Here is a 13,191-nt window from a genome sequence, read left to right as displayed (position 1 = left end):
GTGCCTTTATAAACACAAGATTTAAGAAACCAAGTTGGAGCTGGATCTGAATGTAAAAATGTAGGGCACACTTGAGAAGAAGATCAAAGGGCAATTTTTGCATTACAGAAATTACCTTGACCCTGAGGAATAATTGCTTTTATAAAATTAAACACAGATTGAAGTCATGTACTATGATCCACCCCACCTGTTCCACATACATACATACATACATAAATATGTGTACATAATCTGTGTACACATATATATGTTTAGGGAAGAAGAGAAATAAGTATATTTCACTTTTTTGCCAAATTACTTCCCTAAGACTCAGTATGTTTTGGACTTCTGGAATGACTGTGATTGCAACCTGTCTGCTTTTGTTTCCAGCTTGAGCGAGCGAGCGTGGCGGCCCTGTAGAAGGTGACTTTCCAGACATGCGAGCACCTGGGGCAGCTGACTCCTACAAAGACAGAAATGCTCTCATTTCTGGACTCAGACAACTACCCTGTACTCAGCACTTTCCTTCAGGCTGTCCAAGGCTGGGGCTTCTTTCATGCCCTGTGAGCTCTGCTACTGAGGCCAATGGTTCCTTAGTTGGGAGAAGGAACAGCTCAGTCCTGCCACTGCCCCGGGCTCCTCACACCACTCATTTAACCTGATGTGCAGCCCAGTGTGAGACCCAGAGAAAAGAGAGGCATCTGCTCTTAGGCGGAGAAGATATTGAAAACTGGGCCCCTACTTTCAGATCTGGAACTCAATGTTGCCGGTTAGCAGTGTGTGTATCAATAACCCAAAGGAATTTTCCTTGGATGTTTTGGTTCGAATTCGAAATAGGCTTTTGATGCTTTTTATTTAATAAGGCACAGGCACAGAACTACATTCATTATTTAGACTGGAATTCATTTTGCACTTGATGTAAGAAAAATCTGGCACGCTTGTTCAGGGTAATTGCACAGAGTGAAATGAACCCAATTTATGTACAGGATTATTGAAGGAATAGAAAGCTTTCAAAGTAAGCCTGCTAAATCATTCATTCAGCAAACTGATTGACATTTTGCCCAGATTGGGATCCTGTGCTTTGCCAGCTTTTAAAGCAAAGCGAAGAAGCAATTATTTAAAGTGATGGTAGAAAACAGTATTGAAAGAGAGCAATCCTGGAGGGTGGATATATAGTGACTGAGTGTTCTCTTTTAAATAATATAGTTCACAGACCATGAAGCTAGGCTCCGGGAATCATCTCTCAGCTTCTATCTTCACCTCGCAACTTTCAATATTCTATTAAAAGACATGAAAATGCAACGTAAATGATGTCACCCACTTCTAAAAGAATAATTATCTCTCTTATTCTTCTACAGGTTTCTATTTTACTTTATGAATAAAATTTTCCTATGCACTAAATGGATGCAGTTAGGCTTAAAGTCTAATTCTGGGAATCTAGCTTCTTTGAAATGATTTGTTTCTTTTACATTTCCAGTGAATGTCTATAAATCTGTCTGATGCTAAAAAATCTGATGTGAAGAAATTGTAAAAGTCCTTTCCTCTCTGCTCCATACATAAAAAGTCTAAAATTTATAAAGAGGTAGAACAATATTTTCATTAGCTAATTGTTTTCTAGATTTAATAACAGGCCTATTTCAGGCAATCAAAAAGCAAGTAAAAAAAAAAAGTCATCTTTAATTGGTTCCTTGAATAGTGTTTTCCCAGGTTGTAAATAAATTGTTTTGATGTTTTCTATTTGGCCGTTTCAGGAGATACACAAATGAAATACAAAACATAGACAAATGAAATGCCTGTATGGAACAAAGGCAGTCTGCTCTGTCAGGGGAATGAAAGCAAATGCAAAGGAGGGATTTTCCACACTTGGGAACGTATAGGCTTTATTTGCCCTGGAGAAAGCCACTGGGCAAGACACCCTGACAGTGCCTGTAGGGACGTCTGAAGTAGAAGCGTGACACAGCGCCCCTCCCAGAACCGCGTATGGAGTTCAGGAAGACAAGTGCCCACCGGCAATGCCTCTCCTGGCTGCAGGCTCTTCTCTGCAGCCTCTCACGGACCAATAGACCAGTCAGTCAACCCACACATCAGCATTTTCTGCCCCTCAAGAGCAATGACAGTATTTACTACTGGCGAGTAAGATCTGCGTATTCATAAAACAGCCTGACTCAACTATGGTAGATTTAAAAATGCAGTCCTAGGGGTCTACTGTGTTCAAATCCCTTTCATTTTCTACTTGAATACATCCAAGATTTATAATTATGCTATCATGTATTTATGGTCATAAGAAGTCAATTTTAAACTAAATACTTGGTAGTACCACCTTTCATATATATTTTTACTCCATATACAAAGTTTGGGATAAAAAAATTCAGAAAGAGTGAAAAAATACAATTAACTTGAAGGGTAGAACACTTTTAAAACCATAAATTTACCTTTTTCTTCAAAATTTTTAAGGTTTAGAAAATCTATTAGTCTTTTAACACAGTTTAAGAATAATTATAAACCCTCTCTCAGGATGTCTGTCTTTATTGGGGTAAGATCATGTTCCTCTACTGTGAGCATACAATAGGAACTCAATAAATGCTTGTTTCAAGAAGGAATGGCTCTAAAGAGATACTTATGTTCCCTTTTAACTACATCTATAAGTAGTGTTATCTTTGTCCATGACATTTACGTAACAAAACTAAGTTCAGTGTAAGAGTTGATTTAAAGTAATATTATACAAATAGAAAATTTGAAAGTGGAAATTTAAAGGATTAAAAAAAGTTTAAGGTCTGCCCATGAATTTCTAAATATAGCATGCTTGACCAGGAAAACGGCAGTGAGTATTTGTGATGAATTTCAGATTAAAGAAAATTATCAATACAAAGCTGTGTATGTTTAAATTAACATCAAGAAAAACACAATTATTTGTAAAAAATAACCATATACATTAAGAGAAGTGATAGTCTCTTTAAGCTTGCATTCTCAATACTGTCTGTGCAAAATTGCTTGTAGTGTCCTCAAATGGGTGTCTGTGGCCAGATGGGTAGAAAACATCACCTTCAATGATAAACATATCAAAGGGACGTGGCCTGCTGTTGCCTCTGACTGGATGCAGTCCGGCCAGGTCACGGCTGTGCTTCTGAGCAACTGGTCTGGAGATGGGAAACCTGCAGAACAGGCAGCAGCAGCTGGAAAGCATCCTGGATGTATGTCGTGCTATTGCAGCCCTGAGAGGGGAGAAAAATGTGGTCCAAGGGGTGTTTTCATAGTTCAACCCTGACAATTCTTCCAACTTGATAATGTTCCCTCTCATCAAGCCCCACAACATTTTTTAGTATTTTTCTTGTAATGTTGGTGCATAAAGCAAATGTAAACACACTCCTTGGGATGGAGTGTGTCCAGCTCTTAATGATCTACGCTAACAGAGAGAAGAATTCACTCAAAACGAGGCACGCCATTTCCATAAACTCTGAGGGCACACCAATGCTTATTCACGACCCAGTATGTCCAATCTTAACCATTCCCTTCCCAGATCAACCGCACTGTCTTGAAATAACACAAAAGTACAGTATGAAGAGGGCTCTAGTTTGCCCTAACTTATAGGTGAATAAGTAAGAATGGTCTGCATAAAGCTCTCAGGAAATATTGTGCAATTATTCATGGCAAACCTTGAACACTAGCATCCTCCCGTGAGCAAATACCCTTGGTTTGGGTATTTGATGTTGCCGGGAAGGTTCTGTGGCACTTTAGCATATGGCCTTAGGCGGAGAGGCCATTTCAAGTTTCAGGTAACTAAAACGTGAGAGAGTTCCACTGGGAGAATGAATAAATATTTGACCTCATCTTCTCCATGACCGACATGGTAAATTAATCTGCTAATGCCTTCCGGGTGGCCAAGGGGGAGATTTTCTTGTTCCATATTCTGCCTCTGATTGCTTGGGTTACCTCTAAACTGTGTCTGTTCCCCCAGAACCTGCCCCTACATGTCTTGTCCTTTCTGGTTGACTCTATTCTCTATGTGGCTGTGTCTTATACAATAACAGCTGGTGCCACCGCCTTGTTACTTTTTTTGTGGTACCTCGATAGTTTTCCTTAACAGTGAGGCATGACTCCTAAAAATGCTGCTATATTTATAATAAGTAGCCCTCTGTTACCTGAAGTTCTGTAATTTCCAAATTTTGCAACTGACACCTACTTCAGACTGCAACAACTGCTGTATATGCATGGCCCATGTTTAAACGTAACTTGTTAGCCCCTTACAGCTTCGGCTGGATGCCCTGTGGCTATAGATGTGTCTGTTTCTAATTCTGTAGCCCCTAATGGAAGGCTCTCCCCCACCAACCATAGGTAGAACACAGTGCCTTATGACTCAAGAATGTTCCTGAGCCTCTCTTACATCACCGTTTCTTCTCTCTTACATCACCGTTTCTGGCAAAGACATCAAGCTGCCAGGGCAGCCTCCTACCTATGCTACCAAGTCCTGGGGAGTGGACAGGCCTTAGTGAATGGTTGCAGAGGATGGTGCCGCTGGTCACTGAACAGGCAGAGGGTCAGCAGTCTACTTGTCATTCTGCCAGTCTGGAGCTTAGATCCCACTAAATAAACCAATGATTATTGTGAATGAAGGGAAGTGCCCATATTTAGGAAAATTGCAGCATCAAATCTGGTGCCTAACTTGGCAGCAGAAATCTGCTTCTGCCAGAGAAAACAGCGACAGGAATAGCATGCAAGCTTTGCGTTTCTCTTTATCATCAGGAATTTTGGAAAATTACGTATTGTTGCTTCACCCGAGGGTTTACAGCTGGTTGAGCTTCACAAATGTACTAAAAAAAATACAAAAGACTGGTGATGATATGACTTAGAATTGCAGTAACAATTGCTGCCCAGGGGGAAAAAATGTAGCTCTAACATTTGCTTTGATTCAGAAGCACTTTCTCCCTGGGGCCACTTACCTCTAACAATACACTATTGATCATGGGGTTAAGGACCTCGGCCTTCTTGTCGCTCTGTGGGATCAAAAGGATGAAATTGACAGATTAGGTGCTCATACTACACAGCTTGCCACATGAAATGTCATACACTGACTTTGTTGAGGGATCCCTTAGGAAGGAGAGGATAACTGGAAAGAATACTCTAGACCAGGCTTCATATTTGCTGCTTTCCCTAGATGATCTCATTTAATTTTGACAGAAATCCTAGGAGGTAGGTAGGTAGGTAGGTACCATGATAACCCTAATTTAAAGATGAAAAAAACAGCAGTCAGGAAGGTTGAGTAACTTGCTTAAGGTCACTAGCTAGAAATTAAAACTCAGACCTTTTTAACTATTGAAGACTTGCAGTGGGTCTTGGGCTTAGGGTCAGTGGAGGGAGGCTGAGTTGGAGCGGTGCAGGGTTGGAACCCATCTTTACTGAAAATCGTGGGGTATTCATTTTGATTTTTAAACATATTGCACTAAAATATTTATCTAGATGACTGAAGTTGTTTCTTTGTCTTTTAGGGGAAGCCCCCTTAAACCCTGGGGATGAGTTCAGTATTTTAGTTGCCTAACTTAGTTTCAGGCCTGTTCATTAGTCTTTTTTCCCCCTTCTTCATTTAAATGCAAAACATGGGTATTTGGTTACACGGTATGTCTTTCACATTGGTGGCAAAATTAAAACAATCTTAAATATAACTTGCAAACAGGTTTGCAGATTCCAGTTTTCAAAATATTTACATATAAGCCTGATATAAGGTAGGTGTTCAAAAAATGAGAGCTATTATCAGTAGCATCATTATTATCTCCACTATTGGTCTATCCATCAACAGTCTTCTCTATCTGAAGTGTTCAATCTATTCTTAGACAGTAAATAATTAAAGGGACGGGAAAGAGAGAAGGCAATCTTAGTAGATGGTTTTCCTTACTGTACCCAGAAGACTTTATGGTAAATGAAAGTACAATATGTAAATGAAATATATCTCCCCAGTACAGCTCACTTTTACTGATATTACTCTACTGGGGGAACCATAGTGAAGTTTTGGTGAAAAAAAAAGATCTTTAAAAGCCCAGTCATTTTAGTAAGTAGCCAGAAAATCCATTATGGTATCTGCTTTCATGTTTATTTGATTATCAATAAACCTCTAAAATATAATCAAAATAAGGGCAATAAAATGACATTGGTTTTCAGAATCAATGAGATGTACAAGCAATTTTAATAGAGTCTGGAGAGCAATATACACTCATTAACTTCAAGTTATGAATAATGGCTGTTTTGGAGAACAAAAACAATGACTTGATGTAAACAATTCATTGCAGCACAAGATGAGGAGGATTGTTGTGGTGAGAGGCATCTCAGTGAGCTCTGCTTAGACTTAGCTTTTTCTTTCTCCAAAATAATAACTTGTGTGTTTCTGATTTTGTGCATGCAAACATTTGCGCACGTGTGCATATATACAGTTGACCTTTGAACAGCATGGGGGTTAGGCCTGAGCCCCCGCACAGTTAGAAATCTGTGGGTAACCTGAGGACCTGAAAACTTAACTACTAATAGCCTACTGTTGACAGGAAGCGTTACTGATTACATAAACAGTCAATTAACACATATTTTTTATGTTGTATGTATTATATACTATATTCTTACAACAGGATAAGCCAGAGAAAAGGAAATGTCATTAAGAAAATCATAAGGAAGATACATTTACAGTATTTATTGAAAAAACCCCACATATAAGTGGACCCTGAGCAGTTCAAACCTATGTTGTTCAAGGGTCACATGTATGTACACACACATAAAAGCTCAAGTACAACACCCGTGTGCGGAGCTTTGCTACTCAAAATGTAGGCTGTGGGTCAGAAACATTGCTGCCATGTGGGAGCTTGTTAGAAATGCAGGATCTCAGTCCTCATGCCGGACCTATGGAATCAGAATCTGCATTTTAACAAGACCTCTGAGTGATGTGCTTGCGCATTCAAGTTTGAGATGCTCTGTGCTGGAATACCACATGTTAAAAGGAATGGAAAGCAATACTGTCACTATTACCTGGAGCTGTCTGAAAACCCACCCAACGTCTCAGGAGCCCAAGATGGCGGCGTCGGGGCTAAGCCCCAGTCAGCGGAGAGCCTGAGCTGCCTGCCTGTCCTTAGAGAAGGGGCTCTGCGCCTAGTTTTAGCAAATGTCCTGGCAGAGCTTCTGTTCTGTGAAGCTACCAAAGGGGGCCCTGAGTCCTCCACTTGTCCGCAGAGCCCCTCAGAGCCCCATCTCTCCTAAAAAGATGAAAAAAGAATCAGCATTATAATCTTACCCCAACAGTGGTTAAGGTATTTGTAAACTTCTTTGATAAGGAAGCTACTTCATTGCACATTGCAGTAGTTAATCTGAAATTTAGAAAAAAAAATGGTTTAGGGATTTTCAATGAAGTAAAATAATGTAATGATCAAGACAATTACTGATATTAATATCGTATTCCACTTAAGAGAATGGCACACGAGTTTGAAGACGCTCTGTAGGAATGTTTTTCTCAGTAATCTTCCATGATTCACAAGTACAGTTTAATCTAATCCCAGTTTTCTCTGCATCCTTAAATGAAGAATAACCCTCTGATTCAGCCTACCTCTTTTTAGAATCAAAACCTCATGCAGAAGACTACATAACAGTCTTGAGCTCCACATGTAGAGGGATTAAGATTCTTGCCAAGTGGCTTTTCTCCATCTTTTTGATCATTTTCAAATAATAATGAACATTCTGTGAGGTGCTATGTTAAGTACTTTGGAATAAATAATCACATTTAATCCTGATAGTTACCTTATGGGTAACATTATTATTCCCAATTTATAGATGAAGAAACTGACATTTAAGAAGGTTAAGTACCAATAACTTGCTTAGGGCATACAGTAGTAAGTGACAGAGTTAGGATTCAAACTCAGGTCTCTCTTGACACCTTGATTGTTTTTATTAGATGTCTGAAGATAAAGATCCCGTAGAATATGTTTTTAAGATATATCAAAACTCCAAGTTTATTCCAGTCATTCCACTTCTAAGACTTCACCCCCCAAAAATAATGCAAGATGGACACAAGTATTTCACTAAAGCAATGTGTTACATTACAATGACAAAAACGGAAAACAACCTAATTACCTAACAACGTGGGTAATTGTTTGATTTTTAAAAATAATACATATGACTTCTATGAATAGTGATTAAAATGCTATTAGAAAAATAGTAACTCCAAGTTAAGAAAAGATCCAGTGCAGTAAGTAGAAGTAAGCTTTGTTTTGGGAAATCAGAGTCCCAAAGCTGTGTCTAAGCTGTGTATTCAGGTTTATTGAGCAATATTCATCCATCCATCCATCCATCCATCCACCCAAAATTTCTCTGCAGACAGGGTCAGGAGTAAAGCTAGGAGACGGCCCAGAGCCATTCTGTCTATGTTCTGAGGCATGTGGGTGGAGAGGCACTTGCTATATGGACGAATGTGAGGCTTGATTATCCTTTGCCGTGCAGCTTGCTAAGGATGGGATGATCAGGCCTGGGAATCAGAAGGAAGCTAAGAGCAAGGTCCTGCTATCCATACCCATGTTGGAACTTCCGCCCTCCTCTTTCAAGTCAGTGCAGCAAGTCTAAAATAGTACTTAGGTGTTTTCATCAATATTTTAAACTTCTTATTTTGCCTTTTTCTCTTCCTTCTATGCATTGAAGTGAACAATATTCTTTTCTAGATATATTAAAGGTAGGAGTGTACAGTTCTTATAATATCTGTCATTTTTACATGTTTAGATATGAAAGTCTAGACTAGGTGACACATCCTTACAAGTGAGGAAAAATGCCACTAATACTGACTTTTTGGAAGGTCCTTCCAATAAAAATTTCCTCCCTAACCTACAATGCGAAGTATAGTAATAAGCAAAGACTAATTAGCTAGTGAAGTAAATGAGTGAGCTGATATATGTGTGTATGCACCCACATATTTTTAGGAGGCTCTTATTTTGGCTCCTGTGTCTGTATGATAATGAGATGATATTTGGACCTGTGCTAATTATCTACACCGCAACACACAGTCATGTGTACAAAAGCTAATGGCTCATTTTTCCACTCCATGCCAACTACTTTAATGAACTCCATACCAACTATTTTCATGTATGTAAAGTTACATATACACATTTTTATTTCACTAGATAGACTAATAATAACTTCTGTTTACTGAAGAACATAACATATGACAGCACATATATACATACAGGCAATCTACAGTGAACTGGCTCACTTTAGAGACTACCGTTGACAGAATTCAGAATATTTAGAGCTGGTATAAGTCCTCAAGTACAGTGGGGGTGTGTTTGCATATTTTTGTGAAGCTTGCTGAGAGGTCGCATTAAGGTTTCCTTTCAACATTTGTGTGGTATGTTGAAAATGTAATTACCCTCAAATGTCTGTACTTCCAAGACTTGTATCTATTAAAACAAACTTGCTTAGCTCTGAATGATTTAGGGTGTCTTCCCTGAAACCTCATCATAAACAGTTCAATGTCTAGTTAACTACTATTATTCTTACTACCATTGTTCATTTCTTAAGACAGTCCTTGTTCCTTAAGATGACCATAAACACTGAAATTAGTTGGCTTGAAAACTGAATCTTTAGTAGCCTGTGTGTGTGTATTTGAATGGCATATGTATGTAAAATTGGAAAAATAAGAGTTTAAAATAGCATTTACTTTATCAGCACTTTTGCTTGGTCCTGAGCTGGTTTTTCCTCTTCTTGTCCATGAAGAATTAATTCTGCTACTTTATGAAGCTGCTCGATACAGCGTGCTGTGACTTCTGCCAGACTTTCAATGGACAGCATGTATACTTCCTGAAATGAGCAAACGCAAGTAAGGAAGTTATTCACTGAGCAGATGCTTAAAAAAAACCCTGTGATATGAAAATACTTTCTATTTATACACACACACACATATAAATACATATATAAAACTACATATACATATATATATATATATATAATTCTTTTAAAAAGAACCCAAATATGACCTGAAAATGTTTACCCAAAGATTCATGGGCATGTCTAAGACTTCTAAGTAGAAACACTGCCATACAATGGGACATGGCAAGCCTTAGTCACAGCTATGTCCCTAGTTCCCAGGGCAATGCTGGGCACACAACAGGCAGGTGCTCAAGAAGGTGTGTGAGTTGAATGAATAGGCCTCAAGGGGCATTTTTCTCAACATGAACTAACTTTAAAAATTACTTTCTCTAAAATTAAAATCCAATGTAAGATGAAGTTATCGCAAACTGAGTTTTGAACATAGGGAGGATATAAATTATGCACATATATATTTATTAAACTGAAGAATAAAAACTGTAGCAATAAATTTTTGGGGGGAAAAAAACGCTTCAATTAGCTCATTAATTATTAGGCATAAAGACATGTTATAGTTTCAAATTTGCATACAAGATGAAATTTCACCCTGAAGGTAAATCAACTATGCTGTTAAAGATCTGGGTTTTTTTTTTTTTCCACTTTAAATTACAGTTGTAGAGCTATGGAGAAAAGCTACCATACCTATGCTAAGTCACAAATTATCTCGGCATGGAGAAATTTTAGTGTTTATTATATTAATACTCATATTTCTATAATAAAAATGAAATAGCTTTCCCTCACTTAAAATTAGGCTGCTAATAAAATTAACATAATATTACTGCTCTTTAGGTGGGCAATCTAAAATAAATTTACCTCCACTGCCTGAGTTCTCCTGTCTTCCTTTCTGTCTTCTTCGGGGTTTTCAGGTTTCTCTTCCTTTTCTTCCGTCTTAGTTTTCTCCTCTGACTCTTCTGCCACATCTACCGGCGCGATGGTTTGATCATCTTCCACCCAGTCATGAGCTTTTTTCATGGCCTGTGGAGGACCCCAGCCAAAGCAAGACATTTATTGTGCAAATATGGAGACTAAGAAATTCCAATCTCTAGACTAGGATCAAGTTGCCCTCAACTGTCGAGGCTGGCTCTCTGTGTATTTAAAGAACTTACGGGGCAATTCCATAAGCTCCTTACAAACCCCTTGCTTTCGGATGACCATGAAGTAGGAGAAGGGGACAGAATACAAAGTACAGAGAGAACTGTTCAAGGCTAGAGGATTTTTTTAAAAAACACTCTAAAATGGTACTCAGATAAGAAAATAAATGACAGTCACCTTGAAAGAGTGATAGTATATTTTTCACTTTTCATGACCAACCGTAAAAGAATCACAGTACTTTTTTTAATATATAGGTTAGAGATGTAGCCAGGGTCCTTGCTAAAGCTGATTTCCTCATCCGCTATGTCTCATGAAGCCCTCAGTGTTTCATGAACCTAATAATACATCACCCTGGGGAGATGAGCAATGGCTCTGATCTGCTCTCGCCGTGCTGGGTCTCCCTAGCTCACGGGGGAGGAGAGAAGGGCTGTTGTAAAGACCAGGTGCTGCTCTGTGACCGGTTTAATTTCACAGGAGTGCCTGAAAATGATGGCTAAACTGGACAAGCAGAAACCACCCTCCCTGTCTGCTTCTCCCTGAATTTAGAAAGGGAGCTTTTGTCATTCTCGTTTAAGCTGTTTGCTCAAGTGAAAGTTGTATATGACTTTATGCTAGACTTCTCATCTTAAAGTTTACACGTCAAAGGTTCAATATGCCAGAGTGTTGAATGGTAAGTTAATGGTAAGAAGATTTGGGGAGACAGAATCGAACAACACTATCCCTGGTGCGCCCCCATGGAGGGACCAAGGTGTACCTGACTATGTAAGTAAACGGGGGAGAGCACACACACTCCCCGAGCGGTGGCAGGTGCTGCCCGGAGATGAACGAGGCAATTTCCCATTGTGTTCAGGTCACTGACCTGCCAGAATCAGTGACCTCTATCAGAGATAAAGAAATTACTCATCTTTCCTCCCCGCTGCCTCATGCTGCCTTTCCTCACCCACCTTGATAAATGAGGGCCAACTACTGCTCGCTAAAGAGAAGAAAGGGAGGGCAAAAAGAGAGAGAATAGGACAAATGCATAGTTTTACATAATTAATAGTTAGTGTCCTCATTAAGAAACTCCAGCAGCAAGACCTTGCACTAACTTGCAAAACCTACTGTGGTGCTATTAGAGGAGCCCAGATGGTTGCAGCTGGGACGTTCTTAGACACCATGTAGCCCCAGAATTCCAGGTGGGAGGGGACATGGGGTTGACCTGGCTGGCGTGCTTCTCTCTGCCTAGCTCTGGCCTGTCACTTCAGTGGGGGCGGGAGGTGGAATTGGAAAAAGCCCCTTGGTGCTTCTCCCCTCTATGCTAAAGATAGCCACTGCTCTGACCTAAAATTCTATTTTCAGGAGAAGTTACTTGTTCAAGGTCATAAGGTAATTACTACTGAAGTTGCAACTAAAACACAGGTCTCATGACACAGTCTAGCCTGTTCTCTACCCTCACATCTCATTATGCAGCCTCCTCGAATCTCAATTACTGACCACAGACTTCCCTCCACCCCTATGCCATTTGGGGTTTTTCCATTTCAGGTGGATCCCTGGAATTTTATAACAGACCTTCTTCTAAAAGACAAAAACTCCGACTCAGATGGTGCTGACCTTATTGAGTTTGTCAGGCGTGGCCGCAACATGTAATTCAAAGAGAAGCTCCGTAAGCATGCTAGCAAACTCCCCTCCCTTTTCTTCTGAGCCTGGAAAGAGAAAATGACAGAAGTAAGAAGCATGATTTATTTTTCATCTTTCAGAATGTGGCAGCTCCCCCAACCTAGAGCCTACCCTCCAGCTGACAGGCAAGGGTGAGCTTGGCCCACTCAGGACACTGCACAAAGGCAGCATGTGGCTGCTGGGTGGGGACTGCTGGGTGCAGGGTCTACTGCTTATAGCACTGGCTGGGGGGCCCCAGGTTGGCCTGGAGGCAACGTGAGGATAGGGAGGGACTTACCTGCCTCATTTGCAGCTATAGGTGGTCAGCAGCTATTTGCTGAAAGAATGACTGTATGAACAAACGAATGCCTTTCTCAGGTCTGAGTGACCTGGGACACACTGTATTATGACTTAGAGTATTGTAATGCCTAGCACTGCAACTCGGACAACAGCCAGGGCACCCTTTCCTGTCCACAGAGCCACAGCATTGAGGAAGCCATTAGCCTCAATGGAGGAGGCGGTGTCTGGACTGAGCCTTCGAGAATGAGATGGCATGAGGCCCACACACAAAGGGAGACTTGGGAGTGGGTGGGAGGGAGAGAAGTGGGG

The 13,191-nt window shown here is 40.1% G+C and overlaps 1 protein-coding gene across 3 annotated transcripts in view; it reads right to left on the bottom strand.

Annotated features, from left to right (window-relative positions):
- Positions 1 to 251: 251 nt before the first annotated feature.
- FAM114A1 (family with sequence similarity 114 member A1) overlaps positions 252 to 13,191 on the bottom strand; it is a 56,057-nt gene continuing 43,117 nt past the window's right edge. For all 3 annotated transcript variants that reach the window (XM_054582045.1, XM_054582046.1, XM_054582047.1), the window contains 6 exons: positions 12,538 to 12,629; positions 10,669 to 10,830; positions 9,650 to 9,789; positions 7,244 to 7,316; positions 4,917 to 4,970; positions 252 to 3,191 (listed from right to left, as the gene is read on the bottom strand). In XM_054582045.1, the coding sequence (XP_054438020.1) occupies positions 3,090 to 3,191; positions 4,917 to 4,970; positions 7,244 to 7,316; positions 9,650 to 9,789; positions 10,669 to 10,830; positions 12,538 to 12,629 (623 nt within the window). In that variant the 3' untranslated portion in view covers positions 252 to 3,089. The remainder of the gene's footprint in view (positions 3,192 to 4,916; positions 4,971 to 7,243; positions 7,317 to 9,649; positions 9,790 to 10,668; positions 10,831 to 12,537; positions 12,630 to 13,191) is intronic.

The sequence above is a fragment of the Pteronotus mesoamericanus genome, unplaced genomic scaffold, assembly GCF_021234165.1.
Source record: "Pteronotus mesoamericanus isolate MK-2021 breed Mesoamerican mustached bat unplaced genomic scaffold, CSHL_Meso_final contig_68, whole genome shotgun sequence".
NCBI classification, from domain to species: domain Eukaryota; kingdom Metazoa; phylum Chordata; class Mammalia; order Chiroptera; family Mormoopidae; genus Pteronotus; species Pteronotus mesoamericanus.
The sequence above is the reverse complement of the archived record's forward strand: the minus strand, read 5'-3'. Positions and strand labels throughout refer to the sequence as shown.